Genomic DNA, 16387 nt, shown 5'->3' with positions numbered 1-16387 from the left:
AAAGGCCGGCAGTGGAGATGTGGCTCGCGTGGTGCAGCGCCAGCCTCCGGCACAGTGCTCGGGCAGAGGGCCCAGCACCGGCACCAACAGAGCCCGGGCGGCTGCCTGCCTGGGGTCACAGGGCTTTTCGAAGTGGATGGGGTGGACACACACACACACACACACACACACACACACACACACACACACACACGGGCCCCAGAGGACAGCAGTTCCGGAAAGCCCCCACCCCCACCCCCGGAGCCCTGGGCAGTGGGTTTTCCAGGCTTTTTCCCCTGGCCTCAGCCCCGGAGCCCAGCGGAGGGGGCACCGGGAAAGGTGGTGATGGGTAGCTCTTGGTCCCAGGAGAGCAGGTGTGGGACCCAGGCATTCTGGGATGTGCCGGGGGGAGGGGGGGCAGGGAAGAGCAGGCCATTGAAGCCTCAGGGCGCAGACAGGGCAGGTGTCATGGAAGCCACACGCCGGCGTTGGCCTCTGCTGCCTCACCTGCCTTTCTCTGAGGGCCCTGGTCACCTGCCCACCCGGCAGAGCCCCTCACCACAGAAGAATACGCCTACTTCCAGGTGCCAGGACGTGGGCCTCTGCCTGTCCGCACCCATCCTCCCATGACACGGGACACGGGGTAGAGCAAGCGGGGAGAGGGGCTGCTGTGTCCAGCCCTTCTCAGCCTGGCCCCTCCCCAGTGGCCTCCCAGGGGGTCCCAACGGCTCTCCCCCCGCTCCTCAGAGAGGGGGTGAGGCTTGCCCCAGGGACCCCCTGCCCTGCGGGGTAACCGTCGGGGTGGGGGTGGGCTGCCTAGCAGTCCCTATTCCGGAGCCGGTGAGAGGCTGAGCCTGGGAGTGGCTGGGGGGATCTGAGGAGGAGGGGGGCTCCTCCCCACGAGCCCTGGGCCAGGCACTGCCCTGTGCCCGAGTCCGGTTGCCATGGAAAGTAACATCCGGCGCGGCCCAGGTGACTCAGCAGGCTGGGCGCAGGGAGCAGAGGTGGCAACCGGGCTTCGGGGCTCCGCCCAGACCCGGCAAGGTGACCCGGCAGGTGCGCCCGCCAAGTGTCCAGGTCCGCACGCCCGCCAAGTGTCCAGGTCCGCACGGGACCTGCAGGACAGCGGCCCCGAGGTCCCAGTGCCTAGAATTTACTAGAATTCAAAAAAGCTGGCTAGGTGGGCCTGAGGGGGGCCCCGGGACCCCGGGCAGTATGCGCCGGAGGGCGGGGCCGAGCGCTGCCCAGTGACACCAGGGCGGAAACTGGGTGAAAGTGGGCGGCACCCACCTGCAACGATATGGGGCGCCTCCTCCCTTGACTACAGAAGGGCCAAAGGTCCTGACTGAGGGAGGCTGGCAGGGAACCCAGGGCTGCCCCCCCCCCCCCACCTGCCTGTGATCTGCCCAAGGCCCCTCTCCCCACACGCTCTGCAGGCCAAGGGCTCTTCTGTATTTTTTTTTTTGGCCAGTCCTGGGGCTTGAACTCAGGGCCTGAGCACTGTCCCTGGCTTCTTTTTGCTCAAGGCTAGCACTCTGCCACTTGAGCCACAGCGCCACGTCTGGCTGTTTTCTGTCTATGTGGTGCTGAGGAATCGAACCTAGGGCTTCACGTATACGAGGCAAGCACTCTTGCCACTAGGCCGCATTCCCAGTCCCCAGGGCTCTTCTTGTGCAGCCCCTCCCCACACCTGTCACCTACTGGATGCCCCATCCCTGAGACAGCATTAAAGGGCCAAATAACCCGGGGGAATGGCAGATAAGATAGAAGCCTCCAGGCCAGAGGCCAGCATGCACCCCCCAGGGCCGTTGCCACTTGCAGACATCAGGCTGCACAGCCCTTGCCGCTCCGTTCATGAGCAGAGGGCCGGAACACCTTGCGTGGCGTGGGAGCGGCTCACACGTGTGCTTGGCCCTGCCCTAGGCGAGCAGGGGATGGGCTTCCAGGGCAGCCTGGAGACCACCCTCTGTGGAGTTGGGTATCAGGCAGTACACTGTGCTGAAAGCCCACCAGCAGCCAGGACAGAACCCAGTCAGACCACTGGAATCTACAGAGGTGATTCTAACACTGTGGAATTAGAAGCACTGGGGGGCTGCCAGTCTCAGCACCTCAAGAAACCACAATCCTGAGTTGCCCACTTCCGAGAACATTTAAGAAGTCAGCTTCAGCAGGGCACTGGTGGCTCGCGCCTGTAATCCTAGCCACTCAGGAGGCTGACATCGGAGGCTCTTATCTCCAACGAACCATCAGAAAACCACCAGTGGCGCTGGGGCTCGAGTGGTAGAGCACTAACTAGCCTTGAGCTGAAGAGCTCAGGGACAACGCCCAGACCAAGTTCAAGCCCCAGTGACTGGCAAAAAACAAGTCAGCTTCAAGGTCTAACTTACACACAGCAAGTGTCTCTATTTCCATTTTATTTTTGTGCTCCTCCTGGGGCTTGAACTCAGAACCTCACACCCTCGCTCATTAGCTTTTTTGCTCAAGTCTGGTGCTCTATCCTTTTGAGGCACAGCTCCAATTCTGGTGTTTCCCTGGTTCATTGGAAATGAGTCTCAGCGACTTTCCTGCCCCAGGTGGCTTTGAACCTTAGTCCTCACATGTCAGCCTCCTGAGTAGCTCGGATCACAGTGTGAGCCATGAGCACCCAGCCTAAATGTCCTCATTTGAAGACCGTGACACAGGGTCATCAGGTCCGTCTCCCCGAGGGCCTCGGGTCTAGGTTTACTCAGACACAGGCAGTTCTGCTGTGCTCTCAGGACCTGAGTGCGGGCCTACTGCACAGCCATGAGGCGCAGCTGCTGGGTGAGTGCTGCTCACAGGGGCCCTGCTCGCAGGCCTCGGCCGGACGTTGGCACACTGGGTGTGGAGCAGCGGCTCAAGCGGTCAAGTGCCAGCCTTGAGTGGAGACTGCTAAGGGGTGGCACCAGGCCCTGAGTTCAAGCCCCAGTACCAGCACAAAAGTAACGAAACCAAGAGGGCAACTTCTCGTGCAAAGCACTACTGCTTGGAAGCTCTGGGAACGAGACGTCAGTCACTAAGTCCTGGGCGGCTCCCAGGAGGTTGGGTCTCACTGGGAAAAGGAGACAAGTACCAGAACCCCAGCAGCTCTCCACTCACCCCACCCCGAGAGCCTGTCTATGCTGCCGTGCCGAGCGTGTCCACCGTCACTGAGACGCCACGGCCGTGCGGCAGAGCACAGGTCCCCTCAGGCTCTCATGGCACAGACTGCCAGCACCACAAAGATGCATGTGCCACAGCACCCCCCCCCCCCCCCGCGCTCCAAGGGAGGCCGAGCCTCTTCACCCAGTGCCTGCTGGAGACCGGGGTTAAGAGCCAGTGGCCAGAGGGAGTGAGGCTCCCAGGCAAGGTAGTGGGTGCACGGACAACTGTCCCTGCGAATTTCTTGGAAATGACCCGGGCATATTGTTTTGTGGACACCCAGGGGCAGTGACATCTAGAGCTGGGGCAATTCCTCTGTTGGTTGGCTGGGGGGCTTCAGCTCTGGGCCTGGGTGCCGTCCTCCAGCTCTTCAGCCCAAGGCTAGCGCTCACCACTCAGCCACAGCGCCACTTCCAGTTTTCTAAGCATCTCAGGGATTTTCCCTGCCCGGGCTGGCTTTGAACAGGGATCCTCAGGGCTCGGCCTCCCGAGTAGCGCCCAGCAAGCTGGGGGAATGTCCGCCCGCCCTTTCCAGGGATGGTCCCCAGTGCCGGCTGCATGCTGGGCCTGCTGTGCAGGGCAGCTGTCTCTGCAACAGGCCATCCTGTGGGCAGCCAGGTGCGCCCAGAGCTTTCCTAGGCGGGGAGAGGGCAGGAGGTGACAGGTATTCTCAAGCCTTCTCTTGCAGCTTGTGAAGGGCCCCTGCCTCAGTGAAATCACACACAGCCCTGCTCCCTAAAAATGAGTTTTTAAACCCCAAGCAAAACAAAGACATAAGACCACACACCACCAGAGCCCACGGCACAGAGAAAGACAACTCGGCACGGGCTCAGGTTTCACAACTTTAATAGAATATTCTAACTATTCTGTACAAATTGAAAACACCGTATTCAGTTACAAATGCGTTATCAGGTAAGGCTGAGCACTCTAAATGCCTGCTGCTGGCCCGGACCTGCTATCCCCAGCAACCACCAACACACACTCAAACCCCACACACCACTACAACAGGCCACACCAAACCCAGGGCTGAAGACAGGGCAAGGGCGGGGTCAAAAAAGGGGACGCTGAGGAAAGAAGGCCAGAGGCTCATACAGCACAAACGCCTGCCCCTGCCGCCCAGCCCCCACCGCAGAGCCACAGGCCCTCCGCTCAGGCCCAGCCTTGGGTCTGCAGAGGGTCACAAGCGCTCCCCATCCACCCTTTCCCTCAGACACCAAGTCAATGCCAAGGCGGAGCCTGGGGCTCTGGCCCCCGAGTGCACCCCAGAAACCAGGAGAGTGCAGCCTCACTCTCAGCTCTTAGGAGACGGCTGTGAACAATAGGGGGCTTCTTCAAATGGGAGTGGTGGAGTCTTACAGCACCAAGCACTGCTCTTTCCAGGCAGGCCCCTGCCTCCCCCCACTCTTCCCCGTGGTCTTGGCCTCCCAAGGGCGGGGGGGGGGGGGCAAGGCTGCAGAGGTGCTAGAACTACGCCTGCTACTTCTGAAATGCAGTTCCATCGCCACTGTACAAGTTAAGCAAAGTAAGAAGGAAAGGAAAGTGAAAGTGAAGTCATGCACTTTGAAGGGTTAGATGTCGCACACCGCGCGTGTGCGCCCCGCAGACCCGCTTCTCACTGCTGCTTGCACTCCGCTGGCTGGCCGGCTTCCTTCTGCAGGGAGAGAACACAGGCCTTGTAGAGAGCCATGGCAACACGAGCCACCACCATCTCCAGCCCACCCGTCCTCGTGGTGCCATGAAACCACAGCTGACCCCGCAGGCACCTGGTGGAGGGAGACGGCCTGTGTGAGTTCCCACCCCAGGCGCCATGACAGAGCCCTGCCCACGAGCACAGCCGCCTCACTCCCCACACCACGCCCATGACGCCTGCAACGTGGCACCAGCACTGCCTGGGGAAGTCACATCTGGGGGTAAGAGCACACAGGGAACGGGACGCATGCGCACGAGGAGGAGCCCTGAGCTGGAGGGAGCTGGCGGCTGGCGCTGCTCTGCCTGCATCTTCTCTGCCCCGCAGGCTGCCAAGGCACCCACACAAAACAAACTCAAAACCAAAGCCCAGAAGATGCCAACCAAGTGTTGTCAGGCTGGTGTGAAAGGCTGAACCCGGAGGTGGTCAGGGGCTGTCACTGGCCTCTAAGAGACGAAGTGGGGTGTCCCTGGGAGCTGCAGCAAGAGCAGGATGGTATGCAGTGTGCAACTGGAGAGGAGCAGGTGCTACAGAAGGACGGGCAGAAAATGGGAGGTTGGGCTGCGGCTGAGCCCTCTGATCTATTTCCATGACAGCTTCTCCCCCACACCCCAAGAAAGGAGAAAGGCTTGACACGGTAGCTTATACCTATAATCTCAATTACTTGGGTGCTAGACATCAATATGAGCTTGGGGCCAGACTGGACAAAAAGTGAGATCCCATCTTAAGCACCACTGCACCTAGCTTGTGTATCTATAATCCCAGCTACAGAGAGGCAGAGACTGTGGGATCACAGTCCAACAGCAGCCAGCCCACCTAGGCAAAAGACTTGAGATGAAAAACAAAAAGGGAAAATAATGGCGGGATGTGGCTCGATGGCTACAGCACCTGCCTGACAGGCGTGAGGCTCTGAACTCAAACCTCAGTACTAGAAAAAAAAGGGGGGGCAGGGACAAACCAAAGGGTTTTGCAGGGATGGTAAGGGGTAAGTCACCACATTTTTTGGGTGCTGATACCAGGGCTTGAACTCAGGACCTGAGCACTCATTCTTTATTTCCAGCTTTTTGGTGGTTAATTGGAGACAAGCATCTCCAATTTGCCCTGGCTGGCTTTGAACCACAATCCTCAGATCTTAGTCTCCTAAATAGCTAAGATTTCAGATGTGAGCCACCAGCGCCTGGCCTTCTCCACATCTGTAGGCATATGTAAATCACACAGACATGATGTCACTTAACACAGGCTATTGTTTAATTTATCCTGTTGCATAACTGAAGTCATAATTTCAACCACACAAATATAACATCTTTGTCCTAAATGAAACTAAGGCTAGAGCTGTAGCTCAGAGTTTGAGCACGTGCCTGTCAGAGCTCAAGAGGACCTGGTTCAACCCCGACCCCCAACCTGAGTGTCCAAGCCCACCAGGCTGTCTCATCTAACACAGACCCAAGCAGGCCTGGCTATGGTGCAGGTGAAGAGCTCTAGGAAAGGCACCGATAACTGGGCAAAGTCTGCAGGCCTGTGGGCACCCCACTCCACCAGGCAGGGCTCACACAAGCTCCTCCATGTCGGTACCAAACCCAGGGAAGCCTGCCATAGCCTAAGTGAAACTGAAATTCAAGTGGGTGCCCTTTAACCAGTGTGGTCACTCAGCTATCTGACCTGGACAAGGGAGCTGACCCTTCAACGAAAGCCTTGCCTTGCAGGGGACTGGTTTCAGGGGGGAAGGCACACCCCACTGCACCAGCTGTGCTACATGCAGCTCCTCCAGGGGTCCATAAAGGACCCTCCCCTCCTCCAGACAACTGTTGGTGACTCATCTTGGTCTACTTCAGGGGCATGGCTGCCAGGCCTGGGAACCCACCAGACTGTGGCCATCGGGGTGAGCCCTCAACTCCAGAAGGCAGCAGCCCCTGCCATGGCATGAGACTCCACACAGCCCCTACCTTCCCTCTCCCTGCTGAATCCTAGAACACACTGAGTGTTCTGGGGTAGACTAAACTGGCTCTTCCCTCCTCCAGCCAAAACTACCTACCCTCCACGTCCCGAGGACACCTTATTGTTCGCATTCTGTTTTGCTGTGCCTGTCTACAAACACAAACTCTCAATGGCTGCATAGTTTCCCAGGGCAATCTCCACTGCCATGGTGTCCCACCCTGTCTCAGTGCGGCCGGCAGTTGGGGGACAGCAGGTGGGACACTACTAGGCCTGCGGGTCCTCCTGCGGTGACCTCTGTGGCCATGCAGCCGGCTGCCTGCTCAGTCTTCCTGGAGAGCATGCACTGAGGTACAGCTTGTGACTTGCTGCACCCAGCAACCACAGGGCAAATCTGCCTGTGGCTGCCCGGTTCACAAATCCCACCAGCAGAGCCCAAACGAGTACTGTGCTTGTAAGGTTGTACCACAGCCCCGCAGAGGGGCCGGGCACACTTCCTGGGTCCCAGAATAAAACGCAGTGTATAGACCAAGTACAGATAGCAGTTTGCAAGTTAGGTATGAACGGATTCCACCTTACCTAGAACGCATGAATGATTAACAAAAATTACACCTAAACGGGGAAAAAATTGAAAGGAACTGTCAGCATGAAAGAAAATGACAAGCATAAAATCACACAGGAGACAATAGCCACATTCTCCTGACAGCTGCAAGGTACCGTGTGGACAGGTGCAGCCCAGTGGCCCGCTTCAAACTCAGCCACTGGGCAGACGACTCATGCCAACACTAACACCCTTCCCTTGTTTCTCCATGGTGGTTCTTCACTGGGGGGGGGGGGGGGGGCGTAGCACATGAAGGGACACAACTGCCCCTGGAAGCCTGTGCTGGTAGCTCTGCCACATCCTTGCTCTTGGCCAACACAACCAATCCGAGGCGGGTGGCAGGCGATGCTAGCCATCTGTGGCCACCTGGAGAGACGTCCTAAGACACTGGGGTGAGAAGAGACAGCCCGGCAGGGCAAGAGGGCATGCAACAAACGAAAAAGGAACAGAACACCCACGGACCAACAGTGAGACGCAAACAGCACAACACTATGGTGCCCCAGGTCTGAGCATGTGCACGAGGCCAGTCCTCAGTCCCTGCAAACTCTAGTCATGGCATCCAGTGCCCACAGGGCGGCAACAGCTCACTGTGTACACCTGGCTCACATTCGCCAGGCAGAAGTCCCTGTGACTCCCACACCAGCCTTTAGGAGTGCGGCCATGAGCTCATTCCCATGAGGTGTTGGTGAGGCACACCTCTGCAAAGTCGAGGCCCTTCCTTCCCCAGGGCCCTCCATGTGCAGTGTAGTGTGCACATGTGCACAACATTGGTGTGTGGGCTCTTTACCTGTGTGTGGTGTCTGTGCAGACCCTTCCTCCTCTGGGGCCTGCCATGTGCACACACGTGTGACATGCACGTGTACCCTTCCTCCTCCCGCCACATGCACCCGTGCATGTGTGCGCCCTACCTGCATGGACACTGGCTGCTGCACAGAGGCACAACACTGCAAACAAGGTGCAGCAATGACAAGAACAGACGCAGACCACAGAAACACGCCCAGTGCCACACTCCCACCTAGTGCATGCAGGCAGCGTCACGTCCTGTGCAGGCTCAGGCTGCACTTGCACAACCACATGGGTCAGTGTGTGAGGTGGGCTCAGCACCCTGATAGACTAAAAACTGGGGGGAGGGGGCGGGGGGGGGGGTTGCTGGATGTCGCTACCGGCTCGTTTTTTGTTTAAGCCTCTTTTTTTTGGCCAGTCCTGGGCCTTGGACTCAGGGCCTGAGCACTGTCCCTGGCTTCTTCTTGCTCAAGGCTAGCACTCTGCCACTTGAGCCACAGCGCCACTTCTGGCCGTTTTCTGTATATGTGGTGCTGGGGAATTGAACCCAGGGCCTCATGTATATGAGGCAAGCACTCTTGCCACTAGGCTATATCCCCAGCCCCTTGTTTAAGCCTCTTTTCTCTAGCAAACCTTGCCGTTTATTTTAAATGATCTGAAACAGCCTTACACGTTTGAGATATCAAGGTACTCTCAGCCCAAGCCTAACTATAAAACCACACCCATAGTTCCACTTTCTACTCATGACAGATAAGCCTCGGAAGCTCCTTGGTGCTTTACTTCTACACACCTACGGCCCACCCCCTTCCCAACATGATATACTCATTTGGGCTTCTCACTCGAAAGCAGGAAATACAAACATTTTGGAGACAAGAGCCTCACTACGCAGGCAGCCAAGCCGCCACAGACCTATGCTCCTCCTGCCTCCACCTCCCAAGCTGGGGTCACAGGTGTGCGCACACCTCTGCTTCAAAGTCAGCAACATCTTTTCAAAAGTCCCACAGTGGAGCCTTTACTGGTTTGAGGAATCGCCAAATAACTGACCTTAGGGTTAATTTCAGCATCTTCTTCCTCTTCTCCCTCCTCGTCACCTTCCAGTTCCTGTATTAAAAGGAGAGAATTAGAATTAGCTGGAAAGACTAGGTGGGATTTAACTATAAGAGCAGCCCTTTGCTTTATTTAAAGGAAGCCAATCTCTGCTACACCCTACAATTAAACCATTTCCTTGGGCTACCCACCATGTCTGTGTATGATTTTGTTTACAGATAAGCCTGAAATAAACACACTTACAAAGAAGTTTTCTCACTTCTGAAAAAGTACAACTTAAAAAAAAATTTGTGTCAGTCCTCGGGCTTAAGCTCAGGTCCTGCCCATGATCTTTTGTGTGCAAGGCTAGTGCTCTACCACTTGAGCCACACAGCTCCACTTCCAGCCTTTGTAGCCGTGAACTGGTGATAAAGAGTCTCGCAGACTTTCTTGCCCGAGCTGGCTTTTCATCACGATCCTCAGATCTCAGCTTCTTGAGTGGCTGGGATTACAGGCGTGAGCCACTGGCACCCAGCAGATCTTTATTTTCTAAGGTACATTTTTTTTTTTTTTTTTTTTTTTTTGGCCAGTTCTGGGCCTTGGACTCAGGGCCTGAGAACTGTCCCTGGCTTCTTCCTGCTCACTCTGCCACTTGAGCCACAGCGCCGCTTCTGGCCGTTTTCTGTATATGTGGTGCTGGGGAATCGAACCTAGGGCCTCGTGTATCCGAGGTAGGCACTCTTGCCACTAGGCTATATCCCCAGCCTCTAAGGTACATTTTGTAAACCATTTCAGGGTGACAAATCAGCACAGCAGGTGTCTTCATTTGTGTCTTTTGCTAAAGAGGGCGTGCAAGAATCAATGGTGACCCCACCACACGGCGTTACACTCCACATGAGCACCATGAGGGGAATGCCAGGCCATGCCATCTTACCTCCTCTTCTCCTTCCTCGCCTTCTTCAAACTGGAATGGGAAAAACCCAAGAAAGACATTTTTAAGTTGGTACAACTTTAACAGTAGCCTGCCAACCAGCACCCCCACCCGTCAAGCCTGAGAAAGAGGGAGGGACGCCTGGCAGCCGCCTGCAGTACAGAGGCAGCGCTGGCTCCTTCCAGGCACTGCCTGGGCGGCGGCAGCTGCGGCTCTGGGAACACACTGTGTGTGAGCTCAGTGCACAAGGGAACCCTGTGTCTTCACGGGACACAAGTAACTCAAAGTCACTGAAACCAAGAGGGAAGGACAGTGAGGGGCACCAGGAGGTGCCAGGTGTGACATGCTGGATCCAAGTAGGAACCCTGGCGGTGACTCTGCTCCCACTGTTACCTTCAGTCTAAACAGGTAGGTGGGAGAAGACATCTGTAAAGTAATGCATCAGTTTTTTTCTTATCTACACAGCTGATAGGAGTATAACTTCATTGCATACTTAGTATCACTGACATCGTACAAAGACGGAAAGAGACCTTTAAAAAGTAGAGTAAGTAAAATCTCAGGTCTTATAGAATTCTAACATTATGGCTGGTGGACCCCTAGTCAATGTCTCTTCCATTCAGCACACTGCTGGTCAGACATGGATTCAGGCTCAACCAGAAGGCTCCGCACAAGCCCAAAGAAGCTGCCTTACTTGGGTGCATAACCCAAGCCCATGAAAAGTAAGTGGGTTTTCTATTTATATAGTGTGTGTGTATGTGTCTGTGTGTGGGTGTGTATGTGTACACTGGTCCTGGGGCTTGAACTCAAGGCCTAGGGGGTTGTCCTTAAACTATCTTACCACAAGTTGGGGCTCTACCACTCAAGCCACAGGTCCACTTCTGGCTTTTCGGTGGTAAATTGGGAGATTAAAAAAAATCTGACTTTTCTCGGGCTGGGAATATGGCCTAGTGGCAAGAGTGCCTTATATACATGAAGCCCTGGGTTCGATTTCCCAGCACCACAAATATAGAAACGGCCAGAAGTGGCGCTGTGGCTCAAGTGGCAGAGTGCTAGCCTTGAGCGAAAAGAAACCAGGGACAGTGCTCAGGCCCTGAGTCCAAGGCCCAGGACTGGCAAAAAACAACAACAAAACCTGACTTTTCTTGTCCTGGTTGGCTTTCAACCATGATCCAGCCTCCTGAGTAGCTAGGATTACAGGTGTGAGCCAACTGGCACCCAGCAAACACTTCTCTTTTCATTCTTCTTCTTGTTTTTGCCAGTTCTGGGACTTAAACTCAGGGTTTGGGGCTCTGTCCCTAAGATGTCTGTGCTTAAGGCTAGTTAGTGCTTTACCACTTGAACCACAGTGCCACTTCCAGCATTTTCTGTTTATGTGGTACTAAAGAATCGGCTTCATGCAAGCTAGGCAAACACTCTAGCCACATTCCCATCCCTTTATTCTTATGTTTTGAATTTGATCTTGGGGCCTCATGATCCATCCTTTAGCATTTCCCTCAAAGCTGCTTATGTTCTGCCACTTGAGCCACAGCTCTACTAGCTTTTTGGTGGTTAACTGTAGGGAAGAACCTCACAGACTTTCATGCTAGGCCTGGCTTCAAACTGTGATCCTCAGCTGAGCCTCCTGAATAGCTAGGACCATAGGTATGAGTCACCAGTGCCCCACTACACATGTCTTTTCTGAAACTGGTGTGTGTGTGTGTGTGTGTGTGTGTGTGTGTGTGTGTGTGTGTGTGTGTGTGTGTGCGTGTGTGTGTGTGTGCGTGTGTGTGTTGGGGCTTGACCTCTGGGCCTGGGGACTGTCCCTGAGCTCTTCCGCTCAAGGCTAGAGCTCTACCACTTGAGCCAAAGCCCCACTTCCTGCTCACATATTCTTAGAGACAAGGAATCCCATACCTTGCCTCCCAGCAGCCAGAGGGGGATCTGGCCACCCCTGCAACAGAGCTTTCCTAGAGGAGCACCTTGGAAAAATCAGATGTGAGCCAGCCTCCACAACCAGCTTTCTAGGTTCCAGTGCAGTGTCTCACTGTCAGCTTCGTGCTTGGTGGAGCATACAGGGCTGGCTTGTGGCCCCTCATACCTCTCACGGCACTCCATTACCTCAAACAATTCCCAGTGCTAGAGGGGGCTAGTGGTGTTCCTAATAGCAGTGAGCTGCTTTCCCTACCATGACACCAAAGTAACACCCAATTCCAGGCACTACTCCAAAAGCCAACTAACAAGTAGAGTCACTGCCATCAGTCAGAGGCCACACAGCTACCAAGGGAACAGCTGGGTTGGAGGGGGGCCAGAGGGGCACGTCTAACTCTAGCCAACACAATCCACCAGCAATGCACATGCACTGTCTCCACGGGGCCAAGGTTCAAAAGGTACTGGTGTGGGAAGGTGCTCTCCAATGGCTACTGGAGTAATGGCTAATCAGTCCAGGTTGGCCTGACATTTCAGCTAACTTAAAGGAGGGTTGTGTTACAAGGGCCACACTCAAGCAAGCAGGACATATGGACAGTCTTTCTTGGAGAGGAACAGAGCGCCAAAGTCTCTACTGGGAAGCCCTGATCTAAAACTGCTGTGTGATCAGCCTCTTCTAAAACCTACGCCTCTACAACTCTGTGCTTAAGAAGCCTGCCAATACTCAGTGTGTTCACATGCCCTGTGTATACCCAGCCACCGTCAGCCAGGGGAGCACCTTTTAGAAGTTAAATAATGAGTTTGGAACTCACGTGAGGAGACATGGCTCATGAGAAAGAGAACTCTAGAACTCTGAGGAAGAAACTGACAACCCACAGAAGAGTAGTCTATCTCCCAGAGTGCAACAACACCCTGTAGGAACCCACGCCTGCACACCACAAAGCTGAGAATGGTGGCCCAAAAGCGCTTAGGGCCCCTCTCCCAGCACAGGGATCCACCCACAGGAGCTGCTACACCACGACTTGCACAGACCCATTGCCAATCATGGTGTGGCGGGACCCAGCCGTTCCAGCAGTTTCCAAGCTCTCAGGCCCTCTCAGGACACGAGCCCCCTGCCCCTCCTGTGGTCTTCAGAAGATCTGCCACATGGGCTTCGCCCACTGCAACTTCTCCAGTTCTCCTCTTGCTCATCTACTTCCCCAAACACAGGAAGGGGGCGGGGCGCGCACCATGCCTCTGGCTGATGAGGTAATGCAAATCCTAGGCTCCAAGGCGCCCCAGCCCCACCCACACATACGTGGTCATCGTCCTCTATGGCCTCCCCTGTGAAGTAGAGCACGGCGCGCGGCACTATCCGTTCTCGGAAGAAGTGTCCAATTTCAAAATCAGAGGCTAAAGTGAACTCCGAATCTTCATCCTGAGGGAAGAAGCCAACAGGTTAACTCACTCAGGTGGGGGAAAGCACATCTACTCAGCTCCCCCCCCAATTCTCACCCTCCACTCCTAGCTTACGGGACTTCACACACCAAATTTCCCCAGTGTGGGGAGCCATTGCATACTCAAAGCCACATAAAAGCAGCATGAAAGGAACGGGAAAGCAAAATGGTAGGACAGATGGAGCTCAGGGTCTGCTATTCCTGCACCTGCACCAGGTTTCAAGGCAGGGGCACTGGAGTTCCTAACAGTGAACCCCCAAACTGGAGGACACTTGTCTATTACTGAAGCAAAGGTCACGGGGAACACTCCCTTCTCCCTAGCCCCAGGGTATGATGACCACCTTAAGTAAGAGTGGGCAGGAATGGATTGAAGAGAGGAGGCACTATGCAGGAAAGAGACTCAATCTGAAAACAGGACTTTTGACAACACACATCTTACCAGTGACTCTCCGTCCCCAGAGGCTAGAAAAAGAAAAGACAAAACATGTACATTACATTGACAACCAAAAAAATGTAAAAGCCCACAAGAGGAAGCTCAGCTGACAAAGGAAATGGACACTTCTAGCCTAAGGCTCTTAGGGGTTTTGCTAGACCCCACCTGAGTTCCTGGGATAGTTCATAGGCTGCACCCATTATCTCTACCTACAGCTACACCAGAGGGCCCCCCTCCCCGCCCCCGCTCCCCTAGACCTCAGAAAAGCATGACAAGTTTAAAAGTCGGACAAGGAAGAAAGAAAATCCAGCTGCTACAGACTGGTCAGTGCGTCCGTGGTGCATAGAAAATTTGTATGTATGCCCTGTGCACAGGCTGAGCACAGGTAGCACAGTTCTGCTGGGGCAATGGAGTGCCTGTCTGTCACTGGGAAAGGCAGCAGGTAAAAGGGCTAGCTCTGTCCCCCTTTCACCAAGGCTAATGCACAGAGTGGTCAACACCTATAATAACAGACTGGTGCTGACATGGACAACAGCAGGACAGGAGAAGAGGGACTCTGAACCACACTCCATGAAGCTAAGATAAACAATGTACACTCTTGACTAAAAATCCAAGCCACAGGGCACATGTTGGCAATCTCGCCTACTTAGGAGACACAGGTTAGGAGGATCAGGGTTTAAGACCAACCCAGAGTAAAAGACAAGACCTTATATGAAAAATTAGAGGCCAAAAACAAGAAAGGACTGGGTTCACCTCTCATTCTCTGTCACATATATACATGAAACACATACTGCGGGTGCTGCTTCCAGCAGCTGAACAGCTCAAAGCCTTTCCAATGCTCACTCACTGCAAAGTCTAGCTAGATGGCTTTCTGCTCAAAGCCAGCAGAGCCTGGCAGCACCTGTTCAGTGCAGACAGAGGCGGCTCACACCCAGAAGCAAGGCAGCAGCTCCAACACCGAGCCCACCTTCTTCTTCCAGCACTTAACTTCTAAACTGGTTTGTGGAAATAAGAACAGAGTGAAAAGCCAGGAGCCAGTGGCTCACACCTATAATTCTAGCTACTCAGGAGGCTGATCTGAGGGTTGAGTTTTGAAGCCAGCCCAGGCAGGAAATAAGACTCTTATCTCCTACTAACTACCAGAAAGTTGGAAATGGAGCTACAACAAGTGGTAGAGTGCTAGCCTTCAGCACAAAAGCCCAGGGATAGTGCCCAGGTCCTGAGTTCAAGACCCAAGACACACACATACACACACGCGCGCGCATGTACACCCATACCCATGTCCTAGATTTTGGTTTTTGTGGACTAACCCACTCCCCTCCCCAACCACTTTCTTCCTCTCCACAGCTCTCAGCACTGAATACAATGAACACTTTTAAAAACAGATGGCGGATATGGCCTAGTGGCAAGAGTGCTTGCTTCTATACATAAAGCCCTGGGTCCAAGCCCCAGGAATGGCAAAAAACAAAAACACAAACACAAACAGATGGCCATCAGTCCCTCCTGACACAAGCACTGTTGGCTATGGCAGCACTGGTCAGCTCTGGTTCTCCAGAGCCAAGGTCTGTGCCCAGCCACTACATCCATCCTCACCCTCACCAACCAGATCGGACTGACCAGCGTGGCAGTGGTGCACACAGGCACAAACGCAAGGTCGCTGCTTGGTGGAGTGTGTGGAAACAGGTCCTGGAGGAGTTCTGCAACTCCACTCAGTGCCTGGACATGTTTCAAGAATTCATGTGGCTCACACTTGTAACTCTAGCTACTCAGGAGGCTGAGATTTGACAACTGCAGCGCTACACCTGTAATTCTAGCTACTCAGGAAGCTAAGATCTGATGATCACGGTTCAAAGTCAACCCAGGGAGCAAAGTCAGTGAGATTCTATCTCCAATTAACTACCAGAAAACTAGAAGTGGAGCTGTGGCAAGTGGTAGAGCTAGCCCTGAGCATAACAGCTCAGGCCCTAAGACAGGCACACCCCACCCCATTCCAAAATAAAAATTTACTAAAAAGACTGACAAGCGATGGAGAATGGGTACAACTGACTAGCTCTGAAAGAGGAAGAGGAAGATGCAGCCCAGACACAGGTAAATAAAGACCACACCTTTGCTGTTTGTTGACAGTCAGTCCCATTGTCCCAGTTCCTTGCCTAGAAAGCTACACCATCACCATCACCAGGATGCACCATTACGTCTGGGAAGCATAGGACTAAACTGAGCCAGGAAGGCAATATCAGGGCAATGAAACGATTTCATATGAGCATGAAGACAGCCCTCCAGCTTACCTTTCAGTGGGTTGAAGAAGTTGAAGAAGGACTCATTGGGCACTTGTTTAGTAATTGTTCTGACAGTACCCCGGCCCTTGTGCTTCTGCTTTTTCTTGATGGTCTTGACTGTCACATTTTTCCCTTTCTTCCAATCAATAGTACACCTGCAGAAGCAACGAAGCCTTTTCAAGTACACTCCAAGATAAAACCATGATGCATACAAGGAGCAAGCCACAGGTGGATGCTAC

General features: G+C 54.2%; 1 protein-coding gene across 4 annotated transcripts in view; it reads right to left on the bottom strand.

Annotated features, from left to right (window-relative positions):
* Nucleotides 1–3971: 3971 nt before the first annotated feature.
* Nap1l4 (nucleosome assembly protein 1 like 4) overlaps nucleotides 3972–16387 on the bottom strand; it is a 43116-nt gene continuing 30700 nt past the window's right edge. For 3 of the 4 annotated variants that reach the window (XM_048361040.1, XM_048361039.1, XM_048361041.1), the window contains exons 10-15: nucleotides 16158–16303; nucleotides 13879–13901; nucleotides 13301–13420; nucleotides 10102–10131; nucleotides 9186–9242; nucleotides 3972–4789 (exon numbers count right to left, since the gene is read on the bottom strand). In XM_048361040.1, the coding sequence (XP_048216997.1) occupies nucleotides 4751–4789; nucleotides 9186–9242; nucleotides 10102–10131; nucleotides 13301–13420; nucleotides 13879–13901; nucleotides 16158–16303 (415 nt within the window). In that variant the 3' untranslated portion in view covers nucleotides 3972–4750. Of the gene's footprint in view, nucleotides 4790–7336; nucleotides 7370–9185; nucleotides 9243–10101; nucleotides 10132–13300; nucleotides 13421–13878; nucleotides 13902–16157; nucleotides 16304–16387 lie in introns of all 4 variants that reach the window. The other variant, XM_048361042.1, reaches the window with a different exon arrangement.

This window comes from Perognathus longimembris, chromosome 13 (genome assembly GCF_023159225.1).
Source record: "Perognathus longimembris pacificus isolate PPM17 chromosome 13, ASM2315922v1, whole genome shotgun sequence".
NCBI lineage: Eukaryota > Metazoa > Chordata > Mammalia > Rodentia > Heteromyidae > Perognathus > Perognathus longimembris.
The sequence above is the reverse complement of the archived record's forward strand: the minus strand, read 5'-3'. Positions and strand labels throughout refer to the sequence as shown.